This window comes from Colossoma macropomum, unplaced genomic scaffold, assembly GCF_904425465.1.
Source record: "Colossoma macropomum unplaced genomic scaffold, Colossoma_macropomum, whole genome shotgun sequence".
In the NCBI taxonomy this organism is placed as follows: Eukaryota; Metazoa; Chordata; class Actinopteri; order Characiformes; family Serrasalmidae; genus Colossoma; species Colossoma macropomum.
In genome coordinates, this window is record NW_023494903.1 from 680,127 (window position 1) to 699,475 (window position 19,349).

At 40.5% G+C, this 19,349-nt stretch overlaps 2 protein-coding genes across 2 annotated transcripts; one reads left to right on the plus strand and one right to left on the minus strand.

Moving 5' to 3' along the window:
* Positions 1-1,610: 1,610 nt before the first annotated feature.
* Positions 1,611-7,794, plus strand: prmt1 (protein arginine methyltransferase 1). Its single transcript, XM_036560780.1, has 10 exons — positions 1,611-1,693; positions 3,344-3,439; positions 3,531-3,686; positions 4,158-4,221; positions 4,830-4,972; positions 5,072-5,159; positions 5,287-5,402; positions 5,797-5,947; positions 6,822-6,943; positions 7,030-7,794. Exons 1-10 carry the CDS (start codon positions 1,667-1,669, stop codon positions 7,111-7,113), a joined length of 1,047 nt encoding a protein of 348 aa, XP_036416673.1. The 5' UTR covers positions 1,611-1,666; the 3' UTR covers positions 7,114-7,794.
* A 3,886-nt stretch (positions 7,795-11,680) lies between these two features.
* LOC118800490 (GTPase IMAP family member 9-like) lies at positions 11,681-13,570 on the minus strand. Its single transcript, XM_036560737.1, has 2 exons — positions 13,474-13,570; positions 11,681-13,053 (listed from the first exon to the last, which is right to left on the minus strand). The coding sequence occupies exons 1-2, from the start codon at positions 13,568-13,570 to the stop codon at positions 11,813-11,815; spliced, it is 1,338 nt and encodes a 445-aa protein (XP_036416630.1). The 3' UTR covers positions 11,681-11,812.
* Positions 13,571-19,349: the final 5,779 nt, after the last annotated feature.

The following is a 19,349-nucleotide window of genomic DNA, read 5'->3' on the forward strand; positions in this document are numbered from 1 at the left end:
AATTACAGAGTCCCTTTAATACAAATGAAATGTTTTACAATCAACTGACAAAATTATTATTATTAATAATAATAAAATAATAATAAAAATAATAATAATAATAATAATAAGAAGAAGAACAACAACAACAATAACAATAATAGAAGTTATTTTTAAAAATATTCCAGCATGATATTTAATTGGTAGCATAATGTTCTGCCCCTCTTTGAGAGCTCAGTGTGACTAAACTTTAATCCTTCTGGTGGTATCATGAACTATGATCTCAGCAAAGGTCACTGAGGTCTTTGGGGCTGATATGTTATTAGCTCTCTAGCCTGATAGGCATGTCCATCTGTTTTGTAGAAGACTATTGGGGCCCATATGCTCTCCACATCCTTCACAAATCTGACTCAACTCATCAGTCAAGCAACAAGCCCCTCATGAGCTGAGTTATTATTGTGTTATAAGAAGTGTTTAGGCTCAGCCTGCTTCTTCAAAGACACATATTGTAAAACAGCCAATCAGGACAGAGGTCATTTACATCTAGTCTTAAAGGCACAGTAACGAAAACCCTGTTTAATTCTAAGAAAAGGGCATATAGAAATGAATTATGGCTTTTTCTGGCACAAGAACCCTTACAAATGTTGTGAGCGGACTCCAGGGAGAAAAAAATAATAATATAGGAAAAGCATAGAATATAGGCCCTATAAGACATAAGGAAAACTCTGGGACAAGCGATCACTGCTCTAGAGTTTGGCCTAGATAAAGTTTAATTGAGAATAGTACTGAATAGTACTAAAGAGTTCTTGGGAAAAGTACTGTCTGTCTGTCTGTGTATTCAGCGTAGGGTGGAGATTGTCTGTATTTTTTTAAAGTGGGATATTTTTCTATAAATCGTGGTCCAGGTCTTTTTTTGGGTCAAGGAGAGTACAGTATTCACTTTTCTGGCTTGAGGATTGAACATAGTTAACACACAAGACTGCCAGTTAAATATGGGTTGTTTCTGATTGGTCTAACTCATCTGTGTTATTAGGCTAAATTTTCCCACTTCAATTTTGTTAAGGCAACATAGTCAATAATGTAGGTTATTATAAAAAAATTGCAGCTCTTTCAAATTGCGATTTTAATATAAAAACGATTAATCTTTCAGCCATATTATTATTATTATTATTACAGTAGCAATTTAACAGATCAGAGCAAAAGCAGAAGAGTAGTGGACTCCACACATCCTCACTAGAGTGTACTAGTTAGTCTTCTAGTGTACATTACGCAAGCGCGCTAACTCTAACTAATAACGATGCATAAGCTACAAGTGACACATGTTTAAGCCTAACTAGTTGTACTGATGATCTGATATATAAAAATACTTGTTAATGTTGTACAAATTCTGATTACATTTAGAAGAAAAAGCAGCACATTACAAAAACCATCACTGAGCCCGATAGTGAGTGGAGTCAGAAGAAAAGACGGTATCCTGGGGCGGGGCAACACAACAGCGGCCCAATCACAGAGCTGACGACCGGATTTACAGCCAATGGCGACAGGGCTTAGAGGACAAGGCGTTATCCAGAGGGCGGGGTCAGACAACAGCGGTCCAATCAGAGCGCTGATAGCCGTGGGCGGGAGTCCAACGGGGAGCGTTTAACGTTCCGCGCTGCAGCCGCCGACTCAAAAATCTCTCGGCGAAATGGCGGAGACGACGGACAGGATGGAGGTGAGCTAATGCTACTTGACAAAGACGAGTTGGAGGAACGTCGTACTCGCGTATTAATTGGTTACTAACGTGCTTAAAAGTGCCTTTTCACGACGGACGTTTATATTGCGGCGCCGGTGACTCGCTGCTTCGGTTAGTTAGCTCGTTGCGTAGTGACCTGGCTGCTCAGTGATGTGCGTATCGGAGCATCCATTTTAGCGGCGTGAAAACCTGCTCATTCATTTCTTCGCACAAGTGGCTGCCAATTCGCTAACACTGGCTGTAATTATATAACATTAGAGCTTACTACGCGGTTAAACCTTCTGTGCGACTTCTATATCGGTTTAATTTCTCGCTGAATCACACTAGCCCATTAGCTAGCTTCGCTAATGGGGGATAATAGAGACCGCATGGGTTTGGCTAGCACGTTAGCCAAGTAAGCTACCACCTCGTTGCCTGTTCTCGTGCTCGCTAATAGTGTTGGTCGTTATAGGTAATGTAGTTTGAGGGATTTACTACCTATTGACTACCTACTACTATTGGCCAGCACAAAGGAGCACAAAGCTAAAGTTAGCTTCTTGTTCGAATTTTCCCGTTCCACCTTAAATGATGCTGCAGTTACAGCACCATTTAAGGTGGAACGGGAAAATTCGGACAAGAAGCTTGCGAACTTGAGCTATCCTGCTGTAGCTGCTTTTAAAACTCTTTTAAAAGAGCGCTTAAGGCTCATGGCCTGAGAAGTGGTTGCTTTTGGTCCATTGATGCTATAGTAAAGTAGGCTGGTGAGCTTTAGCCTAGGCCTCACTTCTTTTTTTTGTACCCACCACGTGTGCCGGTATGCTTGGTACACGCCTTTGTCCGCATTTTGGATTGGTCTTTATTCCCTCCTCCTTAGTAGCTCTACTAAGCTTGTGGGTCACCCTTGAACTCCACAAAGTATTAAAGTTCTGTTTCGGATTCTGATTTATTCTTTGTAAACTGTTTTTCCTTGTGCGAGTAACGTTAAGCTTGTATAAAAGTTGTACATATAAAATGAGAAGCTGCTGCAGCTTCAGACGCACTTTCAGAGCTGATGAAGGCCTCAGCCAGGCTTGATATACGGGTCCTTAAAATCTTAGAGCACACATCCTACTTTTACCCCCTCCTGGATTTCCAGGAATGACGTTTTTGTGGTTTAATGTCATAACCAGTCATAGTTATTTATATGACCCCTCTTTATCCCTTGGAATTAAACAGGCTGCCTTGTTGTTACTGTGTGTTTAATATTGATTGATTATATGTAAATGGTCTCTGTTCTTACTGGTTGCCTTGTGTTGTCTCGAAAAAGCAGTCCAGGTTCAAACTTAACCAGTAAACTCGATATGAATGGGTGGAGCTAAACTGCTGCTGGCTGAATAGGTGGAAATATGTAAATGTTTTTTTTTGTGACATCACAAATTAATTCAGAACAGGCAGTTTAGTTTCCATATAGAATATGGTGTGAATAAGTTTTGAAATGTTTGATTTCTATTTGAATAAAGTACATATTTGAGTGTTGCATAATGGAATTTTTTTTTTTTCACCTGAAATCTTAAAAGGGGGTTAAAAGGCATTTAATTTTTAAAATTGTGCAGTGACTCTGGGTCTTGTTTCTTTATGATAACTTCATTTTTTTGTTCTTTTTTTCTTAAGGTGTCCCAGGGAGAAAGCTCAGAGAAGCCTGCTGCGGAGGACATGACGTCCAAGGACTACTACTTTGACTCCTACGCTCACTTCGGCATTCATGAGGTTAGCAGCTTTACCCATATTTTCTGCTCATATCACGTTTTGATGGTTCAGGCTTGTGATTCATTCATCCCTTTTGTGTGTCCATTTGCAGGAGATGCTTAAGGATGAAGTGCGCACACTCACGTACAGAAACTCCATGTTTCACAACAAGCATCTGTTCAAGGATAAGGTGGTGTTGGATGTAGGCAGTGGAACAGGCATCCTGAGTATGTTTGCGGCCAAGGCTGGTGCCAAGAAAGTCATCGGCGTGAGTAGAAGTCATACTTAAGTATTTTCTTACTGTAAGATTAAAGATCTTTTTTATAGAATCTTTACTGCTGTCTGTTGTACATTAGCTGAGGCCCTTAGTCAGCAGTGATACCTGCACTCGGACATAACTCTAAGTGCTTGTACTGTTCTGTCTGTACTGTGCTGTTTTGGCCCAGCCATGATCTTATAAATGCTTGCAATTCATATTTTGAATTACTAATGCAGGGGTGCTCAACTCCGGTCCTGAAGTGCTAGTGTCCAGCACAGCCTGGAGGTTTTCCTTCTCAAACATGCCCAACTAAACCTGACAGTTACATGAGTGTAATTAAGTGTGCCTCAGCAGGTAAGTCACCAGCTGGTGCTGGACACTGGCCTCCAGGACAGGAGTTGTGCACCCCTGTACTAATGCATCTGTTAACAAAGTTGTTAAGGGGCTACTGATGTAATCCTTTGTATTTTCTGTTCCTAGATTGAGTGCAGCAGCATATCAGACTATGCTGTGAAGATTGTCAAGGCCAACAAGCTGGATCATAGTAAGTGCTTCTAAACTTCTTGCATTTATCATTATGGTGAATGAGTGGCCAGACTTTTCCCCCCCTTTAAGCCTCAGTTTTCTCTCTCACTGAAAAAGTGTCCTCTGCAAAGAACAAAAAATACTTCATATTTTCTATAAAGTTTGGTGCATAATTTCTATCTGTTAAGTTTAACGTGTTGGGGGGAGGGGGGTATAAAAGGCAATAGTGCCCCCCCCCTCCCAAAACAAGTTTTGTCTTTTTTTTCACCCCAAAAATCTGAATAATTCAGTCATTGGAATGTCCTTCAGAGTGGTTCGATATGAAATGGTTCATGTAGAGAAGCTTATCAAATCATATTTTTTGGTGGTGGTGATGGGAACCAGGGGTCACAATGTCTACAACATAAATATAGTCCAAACCACTAGTCAACCTACTTACATAAGTTTTTATTTGTAATGTTGTTGGTAAAATAGTGGTGCTTTGGGGACTATTCTCCTGATCTCTCCACAATGAATGGATTCTGCAGTAAAAAATACTTAATAATTACTGTTATATAACTTTGGAGGACGCTTTAGGCTTTAAACTCAACCCCCCCTCCAGCCTTTTAATGTGTACTGTTTTCCCAGTTGTAACCATTATCAAGGGCAAGGTGGAGGAGGTGGAGCTTCCGGTGGAGCATGTAGACATCATTATCTCTGAGTGGATGGGCTACTGTCTCTTTTACGAGTCCATGCTCAACACAGTGATCTATGCTAGGGACAAGTGGCTGGTAAGGGTGCCGGCCTTTTTTTTTATGAGATTTCTGTAGCGTTCATGTTTGTCAGAGAAGCTGGTTGATGGTTTTTATAATCCATTTTTTGCTCCACAGAAACCTGATGGGCTCATCTTCCCTGACAGAGCTACCCTTTACATCACAGCCATTGAAGATCGGCAATACAAGGATTACAAAATCCACTGTGAGTTGTCTGCTTGTCTTGTCTTTGTCAGAAATATTGCCTGTGACTTTTTCTTGCACAGCAAGACAAGCACAGCTCTGTCAATAAGGCCTCTCATTCTTTACTTTGTATGTGTTTCTCTTGTCAGGGTGGGAGAACGTCTATGGGTTTGATATGTCCTGCATTAAGGAAGTGGCCATTAAGGAGCCTCTGGTGGATGTTGTTGACCCGAAACAGCTTGTCAGCAGCGCCTGCCTCATTAAGGTAAATACACTGGTAGAGTGAATGTCTACTTATTCATCATCCTATCTGTGTCGGAAGATTAATCTTTAGGTTTGCACAAAATGTTTAGTGGGAAATGGTTTATATTAAATGACTGTATTTACATGGTGAGTATATGCTCTAAAAAGATGTCTGCACACAAAATACATTGCCAGTCCCTTACCAGATAGTGTTGGCCCATTTGTGTAGATATAAGCTGGACTATCAGAAGTAAAAACTAAACAAAACTTTGTGGGCCACATCTTTGATGCAGAGTATGTAGGTTTTGGCGTTCTGCTGGAATGTTACAGCTAAGTGATAAAGTTTTTGAATGCTGTGTTTGTCATGCCTAAATGGCTAACATTTTGGGTCATGATAACTTGTTTGTCTCAATCAGGAAGTGGATATCTACACAGTGAAGATTGAGGACCTGTCTTTCACCTCACCCTTCTGCCTGCAAGTGAGGAGAAATGACTACATCCATGCTCTAGTCACCTATTTCAACATTGAGTTCACACGCTGCCACAAAAGGACCGGCTTCTCGACCAGTGAGTGACAGTTTGGTGTGTTTGTCGTCCTAGCTGTAGACTATATTGTGATTTAGACGCAACATATTTGAGGGTTTTTGTTTTCAGTTTTTATTTATTTAGCACCAGACTTTTCTGGAGATCTATGGCTGTCATAAAGCCATATGCTTTAGGCTGCCCAATTGCACGCTCATTGCAGACCTTTAAGTGGCAAAAGCTCTTACTTTCCATGGTATTTGGCCTGATTAGTCCTCGCTATTACTGGCTGCCCTGCTGTTCCTAGTTTGGGACCTCATATGTTCACCCGTTCTATTTTAATTGTCTTGATCATGCTGTGGATGATGCACCTAACAGATTAACTTAAAAAGTCTCCCTATTTTGCCCAGTACTGCGCTACACATTTAAATGTCATGGTTTAACACCTGACTTGTTAGCTAAGTAACCAGCCCTTCAATAGCTTAAAAGTGGTGTTAAAATTAGGGAGCACACTTCATTGTGTGTTCAGGGGCACATCAGAAGTAGCATTAGGAAGCATTTGAACTCAGTTTTGTAGAGCAAGATGGGAACAGGCTGTACTCCTGTAGTGTTTTGCTGTGTAAACTGTGTGTTTATACTACTGCAAATGTCTTTTTAACTACAATGACCAAAAATATACATTTTTACTAAAACAATTTTACATAAAGCTGCAGAACGGGTTGGGCTATGAATCAGAATTATCATATTAGTATCTGGTTTGACCACTGTTGGCCTGTAGCAGGGCAGCACATTTCTGGAGAAATCCTTTCTTTTATTTATTTCTTTGTGAAATCTAACTGAAAGTACGAGCAAAACCATAAAAGTTGCATCACTGTGACCTAATTTTGAGTAACTTATTTTCAAAATCTTTTCTTTTCAGGTCCAGAGTCTCCTTATACTCACTGGAAGCAGACTGTGTTTTATCTTGACGACTATCTGACCGTGAAGACAGGAGAGGAGATCTTTGGCACCATCAGTATGAAACCCAACGTCAAGAATAACGTGAGTTCTTCACCCATCTTAAAAGTTAAGTAAGTGAACAAACTTATTTGGTCAGTGTGTCATTCCTTTTTGTTTCTACTTTACAGAGAGACCTGGACTTCACTGTAGATATTGACTTCAAGGGCCAGCTCTGTGAGATGTCCAAGACATCGGAGTACAGGATGCGCTAGATCCCCTCTAGTATTAGTGTGTTTGCATCTGGGGCAACTTTTTGAGGCAGATCAGTGCATGTTGTGTGTGTATGTGTTTGTGTGTGTGAGTGTGTGACCTCATTCTTTTTAGAGATCTGGTCTTATGCTGTGAAATCACTGAAAGAGGAGGAGAGTTTTCAGCTTTTATATGGACACTGAGTTTATATACAGTGACTGCACTGGAAGAGACTTGACATTTACTCTTCCTTTTTCTTTTTTTCTTTTTTAAAATTAATTGTGCAATAGTCTCAAAGAACAGATTTACTTTAACCTTGCCATGATTTATTTGGCCACCTAACTTCAAAGTATTTTCCTGCCCAGTGTGAAATGATCAGGCATATCTAAGACATGCACACACAAACATGCACTGCCTCCCTCTTGCCTGTAAATAGTGTTCATGTTCAGTCACTTCAAACTGTTGTGGAGTCATGAATCCTGTTACAGCAACACATGCCTGTCCCTGGTTTTTCCCCCTTTTCTTTTTTTTTCTTTTAGTTTCTATTCCTCAGATCCTCCTGTGACAGTTTCATTGCCCTTCCATCAGCCAGTCAGCATGTCTGTTAGTCATGGGGGAGGGAGGGGGAGCAAATGCAAGTCGGTCATTTATTGTATATTTGAAATTATCTGTCCACAGTCCAGTTTTCAGTGTAAAAAAAAAAATGTCTTGTTATGACCTCAGTAGTTACAAGACCTGCCCGGTGTCCTTCACCTGTGCAATGTAACAGAGCAGTTCGCTTGTGTTCAGTAGAGGGTGCCATTGTAACATGGTCTGTGTGTGTGGGGTCATCCTAGTTTTATTTTTTGATTAATGCTGGTGCCCCACTGTCACACAGTTTTAAACTCTTTCCCTTCACTCCCTCCTTGCTTCTCATGTATGAGAGCTGTGGGAGGTGGTGGGGGGACTGCAGTAGTTTGGTGGAGGATGCAGAGTTTAACCTAATTTGCTTTTTGCTGTTTGCGGAGTAATTTGACCAAAGTGAAGTATCACCCCTTTATTGGCTCATTTGGGTTCATCCTCTGCCCACCGCTTGTGCTGTGAGCACTTAAACATGTGGGACTAGATGGTTTAGTGCAGGTCCTGCATTGTCTTGAAATGGAGTTTGGAGTTTCAGGCCCATGGCATGTTTAACATTGGTTTTCCAAAATGGTTAAGTTTGGTCTTGGGCTTCCTAATGTTGCTCCTTGGTTTATGCCTAGGCTTCATGTGTGTCTGAGGAACCAATGCTTAATTTCCCTGTAACAATGTTTTAAACACGGTTAAGCGTAATCGAAGACAAAGATTTCACATGTTTTGGTGAATGTCGGTCCAGGACTTGGCTTAACTTGTGTTAAATCTCTCCTTAGTGTTATTGAGGGCATCAGAGTCCAAGTCTGGTTGTGCTCATCACTGGTCTGGGGTACAGATGGGTAGGAGTATGTCCCATAGGATGTGTATTAACTTTTTCTGCTTTTAATAAAAGAATAAAGTTTGGTGGGGAAATTACCATGTTGCCTCATTATTGCATGCCTCAACAACTAATACAGTATGATGGTTCCTTGTTTTGGGGCAAAAAATAGAGTTGCTAAAAGCTTTAACTGTGCTCTGTTAAAAAGGGCTTTAGATTTTGGGTATTTTCAAATAGTACTTTTACTTCTGCTCAACACATGAAGATCTTATTTACTTTAACATTTCGTTACTAATTCCTTTTTTGTGTTTAGTTTCATTGAGTTATGTTGGTGTCTACATCTGTACTTTTACTTTTATCACTATTTTAGACCAAGAAGTGCAGAAAAGAATCTATAGAGCTGTACTAAGGTCCATGGGGGTTACCCTGTACTTATAGGTGCACTCAGAAGAATTTAACCTGTGCTACTATCTTAACATGCCTACTTTTGTCTTCCAGTGGTGCCACAGTATAGAACATCTAGTGATATTTTCTGGTTTAAAAATTGGGAGTGTTACTGAACCACTGATTGAAACTTCTTTCCCTGATCTGTATCCCATAACCTCACTAAATGCATTAACAGAGCTGGCAAGTGTGGCTACCAGATCAGGCAAAATCAAGGGAACGCAGATCGAAAACAAAGCCTCTGTGTCAGTGGCTGTGCCATGACTGAATATGGATAATTCTACAGAATTAATTCAATGTTAGAATCCAAATGGTGACATTAAAACCTGGGACTGCACTTTTCAAGCATATTTTAATTAAACACATTTCAACTGTAAACAAATGATGTAACTTAAATGAGTAATACAACAATTCTTTTTTCACAAGTATAAATTTCAGGGTTGGCACATACACCTCCCAATAGAAAGGCCCCCACAAATAATGATTTTTTTTTTTATACATTTAGCTTATTACTAATTTTTTAATGGCCCCAAAATGTCTGTTCATCATGATCTTTTAGAGTAGAACCAGCAAGAAAATGGACCAAAAATGGCTATTGGGTCAAATTGACACACAATAGATCTTTGAAGCATAGACCCAGAATCACTTAAGCACATCCATATACCCATGCACTTACTACAGGCACAGATCAAGCAAAGGTACTGAAGTCAAGCATTCCTCCTTCAGTTCTATGAGTCTCCTTCAGCTTTTTTCTCTCCCTCTCGTCCTGTGTTTAGCAATATGTTATTTCACTCAACTTCAACTCAGATTTACAAGAACTGAAGAAAATAATGAGAGATCAATCCGTTCATTTTTTTTAACTAGTTAAAATCTGGGTGTTGCAGTGGGTTCAAATTCCCCCAGCCGGTTGACTTGGGAGTTTGCACGTTCTCTCGTGTCTGTGTGGGTTTCCTTCCACAGTCCAAAGACATGCGGTCGGGTGAATTGATGATGCTATGTGTGAATGGACTGGCGACCTGTCCTGTTTCCTGCCTTCCTCCCAGTGAGTACTGGGACAGACTCCAGCAGCCCTCCATGACCCAGGACGATAAGCGGCTTAGAAATTGTGTGTGTGTGTGTGTGTGTGTGGTAAAAATCCTATCTCAATGGCCTTTGATGGAGCTGCTGCCACTTAATTTCCACCTACAGGTTGATGAATTGAAGTAACTTTGAAAAAGATAACTCTGCCAAAGAATGTGTTCTAAAATACAACCCCATTTCCAAAAAAGTTGGGACACTGCAAATCATTCAAACCATATATTTGATTGAAAATAGTACAAAGACAACTTTTTGAAAAACATACATATATAAGATATATATATATATATATATATATATATATATATATATATAAGAATAACGTTTCTCAACATAAAATAGCAAAGAACGTCTGCTTTTCATCATCTATGGTACATAATAACATTAAAAGAGAGAGTCTGGAGAAATCTCTGTATTCAAGGGACAAGGCCAAAAACCAATATTGGCGGGCCGTGATCTTTAGGTCCTCAGGCAGCACTGCATTAAAAACAGACACGATTCTGTAGTGGAATTCACTGCATGGGCTCAAAACACTTCTGAAAAACACTGTCTGTTAAAACAGTTCATCTCTGCATCCACAAATGCAAGTTAAAACTATAAAACGCAAAGAAGAAACCATATATAAACAGGAACCAGAAATGCTGCCACCTTCTTTGGGCCCGAGCTCATTTAAAATGGACTGAGGAGAAGTCAAAAAGTGTCCTGTCGTCTGACAAATCAACATTAGAAATTCTTTTTGGAAATCATGGACGCTGTGTCCTCTGGGATAAAGATTGTTATGAGTGCACAGTTCAAAAACTAGTATTCATGATAGTATAGGGGTGCATTAATGCACCATGCATGGGTGATGTGCACATCTGTGAAGGCACCATAAATGCTGAATGATATATACATGTTTTGGCAACATATGCTTCCATTCAGATGACGTCTGGGGGAAGGCCTTGATTATTCCAGCAAGACAATGCCAAACCACATTCTGCACATATTACAACAGCATTGCTCCGTAGTAAAAGTGTCAGATTGCTAAACTGGCCTGCCTGCAGTCCAGACCTGTGACCCACTGATAACATTTAAAAGAATGGGAAAACAGTGGTAAACATGCCCCCGTCCCAACTTCTTTGGAATGTGTTGTTGGCAATATATTATATTAATATATATATCAAATATAAAATGGCCATATATTTTTCAAAAAACAATAAATTTCTTATTTGTAACATTTGATATGTTGTCTTTGTAGTATTTTCCTTTAGAAATATGGTTTATATTATTTGCACATCATTGCATTCTATTTTTATTTACATTCTGCACAGCATCTCAACTTTTTTGGAATGGGGTTGTGTATTTTTGGCCACAACTTTATCTCAAAACTATCATAAAACAATGTCTCAGTCATCAGGCAGTGTATTCATAACCATTTCATGTAATAACTGTCTGTCAGGGAGCTTTTAGAGGTGGACGTCTGGTTCCTATCACCACCACTGTGAACAATTCTGATTCAGATTCTGATTCAAGTTTCTCTAGAACAGAGCATTTCACACCAAACCACTCTGAATGACTTTATATCTCATCCACTAAATTATGCAGAATTTTTGAAAAATGTGTGAAGATTTAAGCTACTCTGTACACCTCTGTATACCACATGGTTGTGGGGTTCATGATGACGTTCACAAGAACATATTTGGCTGAATTTCTTCAGGAAAATAATTGCAGATCATATTGATTCACGCTAAGCACTGTTAGGTTACACCGCTGCAAAGACTTGGACAGATTCTCTACGCAATACTACAGCATGGATTTTTCCTGATGTTTTTCCTCAACCATTCTTCCTTCTCGGTCTTTATCTGCTGCCCCTGATGCTCTAGCTCAGTCATTTTTTCTTTGTATTCTTTCAGCATGTCAAGCCTCTCCTGTTCAATCTTCTGCTTCTCCTTCTCCATGCTCTGCTTGTGCTCGGACTCCGCCGTCTTCCTCTTCTGTTCCTCCTCCTCCATGCAATGCTGATGCATGGTCCACTCCGCTACCTTCTTTTGCTCCTCTTCCAGCATCTTCCTCTGGTGCTCTGCGTACTCCAGCTCACGTCTCTGCTGTTCTTCTGCAGATTTTTGGGCCTGAGAGCTTTCAAACATCTGCTGAGCCTCTTCTGCGGCCTTCCTCTTCTGTTCTTCCTGGACCAACTCGAGTCTTACGTCTTCTAGGGCTGCGACCAGTGCAGCTTCCTCGCGAGATCGTCTGATTTCACTCTCCAGAAGCTGCCCCCTCAGTTCTGACTCCTTTAATCTCTGTCTTTGCTGCTCTTGCTGCATCAGGGCCATCTTCCACTGGAACTCGGCCTCTTTCATTTGCATCTCCCTCTCGACGTTCCTCATTTTCTTTTGGATCTCGGCCTCTTTCTTCTTGTACAGCTCCAGCAGCTGATACGTCGTGTTGGTGTAGTAGGTGCCTCCGTTGTGTTGCAACATCTCCTGGATCTTCATCAACAGCGAGTGCACTTGATTGCGGCTGCTCTGCTCTTTGTTGTTGAACACGTGGTATCGTCTTCCGCACTTGTCCACCAGGCTCTTGAGCTCGTCCTTGGCGTTGGCCAGGTAGTCATCAATGCTTCTGTCCTCCAGGTCGTCTCCTCTTGTGAACAGAATCATCATGTATTTGGTGGCTCCTTCCCCAAAGACCTCCTGTATCATTTGGACTGCTTTGATTTCCTCCTCGGTGAACCGACCGATCGGCACTACTAGCAGGAACACATGAGGCCCGGGATAGGACATGTCGATGCACTGGATTGTTTCCTGCACAATTTCAGCCTCAGATAGGCCTGTGTCACACCACCCAGGAGTGTCCACCACCACCACGTTACAGCTATTAAATGTGTTGGTAGCCATCTTGCAGGCTTTAGTAACTGACAGTGAACTGGCTTCTTTGTGGAAAGCATCTTTGTCAAGGATGGTGTTTCCTGTTGCACTTTTTCCAACCCCAGTTTTTCCAACAAGGACTATCCGCAAGTTTGATTGCTGTCCTCCTGTTGGTAATGGAGGAAAGAACAGAGTAAATTATCATCATTCCATGCTGATTTGATCATGTCAAACATTTGAAATATGTATTGTAATGCACAAATGAGACACAGGAGCCTTGATTTAAGTCGTTTTTGTGTGTCCATATAATGTCCATAATAAGGTTGGGTGGTATAATGGTTATAGGGTATGCTGCAGCATTTAAAAATGATGACGGTATTTCAAAATTCTATGTCAGATTTCTGTTCTGTCAAATAAACACTTTCCACTTATTTATATTTCAGAAGCACTCAACGTTTGATGCTAACTGATGGGTGTAGCTGATAGAAAAAGGGAAAAAATGGAAAAACCTAGCATGATAGCGGCTCAGCGATGGCTAAGAGCTACGCTAACCACAGAACACGTTCAATTGCAGCTTTCACGCTAACCCCAGTCACTCAACTTTGTGCTCTCAGATGTTCTGTAAACAGGTGTCATTTTAGCATCAGGAAGCTGGAACTGAGCCTGTGCTGTGATGGGTGGCATATTTGGCCTGCTAACTAAGCTATCATTTGATTTTTGTTCTGGCCCAGTACTGCAAAATATGAAGAACTAACGGACATGGCCCAGCTCTGGCCCACACACTGTAAAGTGAGTAGAACTAAGAGATCTGGCCCAGCTCTGGCCCACATACTGTAAAGTGAGTAGAACTAAGAGATCTGGCCCAGCTTTGGCCCACATACTGTAAAAGTGTGTACGTTTAACGGCAGTGGTCCAGATCTGTCCCACACCCTGTGAGCATATTTAAAAGGTGTGGGCCAGATCTGGCTCATATATGGCACACAGTTATGAGCCACCCACTTTGGTTTCCAGGCCCAGATGTGGCCCTGAGTATATAAACAGTCATTTATTGCAGAACATGCAAAATATTAATAATATTTCTTTGTAAACAATACGTTTCAGAATGAAAACTCGGCGAGCGTTGGCTGTTTTCTGAAACTTCAGTAATGGGCCACTTATGACATGCCAGACTTAAATCAACCGAGCGCTGATCTGCCCCAGCATAAACATGTGGCCCTCGTCCTTCATCTACACTGCTGGGCCACAACATTCATGCCATAATTGGCCCTTTGAGGCACAGTGGTCACTGTGAGAAACCACTTTGTTTTTTCTAATTTCTCAATTTGCATTAATGTTTCTGAAAATGTTTAATGTTGTTCTTGGGACAGTTAAAAAAGTACCACACAGGAAGTGATGTAAGAACTGTAGTTTTTCTGCAAAGCTGAGTTTGCATGGTTGTTGGAGGAGCCTGTACAAAACTGCTTACCAGGTGATCCAGGTTGGTTTTGTATGTATGATTGTAATTTTTAATTGTAGATAAATATAGTATAAATATTGTAGATATATGCTATAAAATGAGAATTTACAAAATAACAATTAAAATAACTCATATATTCATTTTATAAGGCTAAAATGTGGTGGTTTTGCCTAGTAACCACTGTGAATGTAGGTGAAGTAGATGGTCACATGGCTAAAAATTGGTGGTTTCCCGGAGTAACCACAGTGCATTTAGGATAAACACATAATCACATGGAGAAATGGTGAAAGACATTGTGCCTATAGGATAACATTGTGTTTATTTGTTTGTTTATTCAAAACTAGAGATATTTCACAGAGCTAATTTGGTTTATATTGTTTATCATAGTGCATCATGGAAAAACAAAAATGAGTGCTGAGGAGGTAGTAAGACTGTTGCTAGAGGCCTTTCCATCAGATTCTTAATGTAGTGGGAGGGAGAGCAGGCTAAAGGATTATGAGGGAGATCAGGGCAGTTATGGAATCCAGGGAAATAAAAACAACAGAAGTAGTGAAAGTGACCAGGGCGGGTGTAAATGCACACATTCTGTAAAGCAAGCAGTTTCCGAATGACAAGATGACCTCGAAGGACGTCCATTGCTCTGTGGTAAAAGGTTTAGTGAAGGCCAAGAAAAATTCTACTAAAGACTGAAGACTGTCAGCTGAGAGAAAAGCACACTACAAGAGTTCCCACACTACAGACCATACATATCAAGGGAGAAGCACAAATCTGAAGCTGCTCATCTCCCAGTGTAAAGAACATCAAGACGATGTGCTGAGTGCAGCACTAAGAAGGGTCTGCATTGCACAAAATGGCCTCAGCCAGACAAAAAAATGATTTTATCTTTGTCACAAAAATTTAAACAAAACAATGAAATCAGAGAGCAAGCTGAGCATTAAATGAAAAATGTAAATGACATAGTCAGCGCCACGTAGTGCACAGTGGTTACTCAGAGAAACCGCCTCAGAAATGACCTTTGACCCTGAATCAAAAAATCTCACTCAAAATCTATTATAGTTTAATGGTTTGTAACTTGTTCTTATCAACAAATTTGATATTTTGAAAGAAATCCTGTATGTGTGCCTGAAAGGGTTAAATGTAGATATGAGTAAAAATCAATCGGCTGTCCATCATCTGGCCCGGTTTTGGCCCACATGCCTAATGTCTATCCTGATATCAACTAGCTGTTTAGATATCAGCTTTCATTTTTTATCACAGCAGCAACAAATCAAATAAAATCAACACAATCAAATATTTCAGTCAATACGCTTTAAACGAGATCTTAAAAAGTGGTCCAAAATAACGTTTCACTGTCTCTGCTGGATCAGTTACGGCTTTATCCCATTACAAACCACCACTGAGTGAACTTTAAGTTGCCAACCAAAATGGCGGCAGCGTGGTTGTGACGTCATCTGAATGCTATCAATATTTTCAGAACTTAGCGGAGAGTTTGCCGCCGTACAGTGAAACAGTAAAAAACGCTTTAAAAGGACTAACATTCAGTTTTCAGACAATGTTGTCTAGAACTCAAACATCTAACGTAGGAATTAACATCATTTCAATAGGAGGAGCAGTTGAGGCGCAGGGCGCAAGAGAGAGATGTGTATGAATGTGTATTCAGTCTTATTGTGGCCAGCGATAAAAGCTGCAGCGGTTAGTGAGTTTAACATCGAGCATTTCTTGATGGTCTCCTTCATTCTTTCCTTCTTTTTTTATGTCCTTCCTCCTTGAATTCTTTCCTTCTTCATGTCATTCTTTCCTTCTTCTGTTCATTATTTCCTCTTTCATTCCATTCTTTCCTCATTCTTTTTCACTATTTTCTCTTTCTTTTCATTATTTCCTCTCAACTTTCATTCTGTTTCTTCATTTCATTATTTTTTCTTCCTTTTATTCTTTTTTCACTTGTTTTATTATTGCCTTTCTTTTCATTTTTTCCTTCTTTCTTTTCTTTCCTCCTTCCTTTCATTATTTCATTATTCATTTCATTCTTTACCTCTTCCTTTCATTCTTTTTTTCTTCCTGTCATGCTTTCCTGTCTATTTTCATTCTTTCCTCTCTCCATTTCAACTTTCAATGCTTTCTTAATCTTTCAATCTTTTCTGTTTTATTGGCTGCTTATTTACATATTTTATTTTTATGATTATTATTTTTTTATTTAATCTTTAAAGCTAGCAAGAGGCAATAAACACAAAAAAGCAAACACAATAAAAATAAGACATATAACAGAGTAACACACACTCAAACCTATAATAATAATAATAATAATAATAATCATAATTTGTTTAACTTTGTTTAGCTACTCACGACTAGTGACTCAGCTTGAGTCAATAACCATAGCTTGATAAATAACCAAAAGTTGATATATTTCTAAATGAGGGTTTTATTTTTTACATAAGTTACAATAAGGGTCCAATATCATATTCCATGTGTAAGGCAAGCTCAGCCAATCAGACGACGGTGATGTCACAATGAACCGAAATACATCTAACATGCGCGAAGTGCCATGACGTCACAACACACGCAGCCGCTCGCTGAATGTCACACCCTCTTGTGATGTCACAATGGAACAAGCCTATACAGCGTGGAACTTGGTGCTTTTTATTTAATTTCAAGTTTGACACTTGAGCTGTTTGCGTGAGCTTCACAAACTTCATTTAAATCAACTCAGCATCAAATCAAATTGAGAAACATGAATGAATGGAGGGAGAAGGAGAAGAAGCAGAAGAAGGAGAAGGGCCAAGTGGTGGTTAGCCTGTTGCACGTGGTTCTCCTCCTGAGCTGCTACAGAGGTGGTGCTTTGGAACGTGAGGAGGACCACAACAGAACGCTGCACGACCAGAACCGGACTTCACGAATGCTAAAACTCAAAAATGAACCAAAGAAATCATTCCTCAAGAGAACCTTTGGACTGTTCTGCAAATCAGGAGCTGGAAAAAAGGGATGGAATGAGAAAGGAAAGGACGTTACTGAATGAAGTGATGACACAGGGGTGCAAACTCAGCTGTGGAATGAGAAAGGAAAGGATGTTACTGAGCAAAATGTCGACACAGGCGTGAAAATTCTGGTTACCGAACCCAGTTCTTCTCCATGCAGCCAGACGTCCACTAATGGCCACAAGAGGGCACCGATAAGCTCTGTTAAAAACGGAGCAGAAAAATGCAGGAAAGTAACTTTCACAGATGACCTGCACCCAATTCCCAGACCATCCTACCACAACTACCTTCATGACACGACCAGTTTGTTGGAATTGTCTAGAGGCTGGAGCTGGAACAAAGGCATGAACCCAGCTGTCACTCCTGACCTGCACAAACCGAGACCTGGACCGTCCCACCTCAAAGATCTGCACACCAGCACTATCACGCTTCTGACCAGGACAGAAGCCTCCGGCAGCAAGAAGCTGACCAAAGAGCGTGAGGACGCCAGTGCTGACAGGAGGAAGACCACCAACCGTCTTGCAATTCGCATCTCATCAAACGAGCCTCTTCTGTTCTTCAGTGTTTTTGTTTTATTCTTTTTCTTAGTTCATGTTTATCTTCTGCATTACATCCTTTCCAAACTGAACCTTTATTAAGAACACACCTGTGCAGGAAAAGACATACAACACAGGCATTTACAACTTAGCCATTCTAGAACACAACTTAGTACACAACCATTCTAAAGCACGAATAGACTCAACACAACATCTTTTTTCTTTAGTTTTATTCTGGTTTTTATGTGTTGTTTTAATTGATAACTTATCAACATTTATTTATTCATTTATTTAGGACATGAGCGCTGGCAGGATCACCAACCAATCCCCAACTCCACCAAATGGGCATTTTCTGTTGTTCAGTCTGTTTATTTGCCTTTTTTCTAACCTGAACCTTAAATAAAGAACACGCCAATGCAATGAAAGAGATGTGATTACTTTTGCTAACTATTCTCGCATACTGCTTTGGCACACTATGTAGTATGAAAGTCTGCCATTTTGGACACAGCCGTACTGTCTTATCAATGGTTCTACTGCACGTTGTGTCATGCCTAAGAACACCCTTCCCCGTGATACAAGGCGGGGCCTGAACTCAGAGCGAGGACAAAGCCCCTTGAGGACGGCAGAGAAAGGAGAACCGCAAGTGAGTGGGGCATGGTGCACGAGTCCCCAGACTGCAATGAATTTTTGGCCCAAATGTGGCCCACATCTGCAGTTCTTATGGCCCACATTTGGCCTTGATGTACGCCGTTGACTCAGGGTGAGTCTGGCTGCCTCAACTCTGCCACAGGTCCATCGTATATGGGCCAAATAAATCCTCCTGGATTTTTGCTGCGGAACAGGAGATGGGGCCTGGGCCGCGGAGTTCAGGACTCAAGTCCCGCCTTTGTGCCTCTTGTGGCTGTCATCATCCCATTTCTGGGAGCTGCCCTCCTCCCACCGTCACCCGTGACCCTTCATTCATTCAGTATTATGTATGTGTGAAGAGAATATTTTTCTTTTTATAAAAATACTCTCTTCACAGATACATAATACTGAATTAATGTAACGTAAAATGTTTTCGAAACTCACAAGTGGAAGCTTTTATTAAAACATTTGCTATTGAATATTTTTCATTTGTTTATTTACACTGAATAACAAAAAGCATATCATTAGAAGATGAATTTCCATGACTTCTGAAACATGCCGACCAAATGTAAAAACCCACTGCTTCCCCCAAACAGAGACAAATTTCTAGGTTCTGAAAAAATGCTGTCCTCGCCCAGTCTGAGCGGGAGACTGGACCTTCAACAGCGGGAAGGGAAAAAGGTGAGATGGAAAGTAATGGCTAATTTTCTTCAAATAATTAAAAGATATTTTGGTCAAATTTGAAAGTTGAGTTTTGGTACTGGGGCCCTGCTGGTGACATTCAGTATAAACAAAAATAATGCATTATTTAGTAAGGCATGGGAACCACATAATTAAGCCATGGCAACAATTTAGTAAGGCGTGGAAACAAG

Excerpts from the sequence above, each read along its gene's own strand:
- LOC118800490 (XM_036560737.1), bottom strand. The coding sequence starts at position 13,570 with ATGCCACCCATCACAGCACAGGCTCAGTTCCAGCTTCCTGATGCTAAA. Across the intron at positions 13,054-13,473 it reads CACAAAGTTGAGTGACTGGG|GAGGACAGCAATCAAACTTG; the intron begins GTTAGCGTGAAA and ends CATTACCAACAG.
- prmt1 (XM_036560780.1), top strand. The coding sequence starts at position 1,667 with ATGGCGGAGACGACGGACAGGATGGAG. Across the intron at positions 4,222-4,829 it reads GGCCAACAAGCTGGATCATA|TTGTAACCATTATCAAGGGC; the intron begins GTAAGTGCTTCT and ends CTGTTTTCCCAG. Across the intron at positions 5,948-6,821 it reads AAGGACCGGCTTCTCGACCA|GTCCAGAGTCTCCTTATACT; the intron begins GTGAGTGACAGT and ends TTTTCTTTTCAG.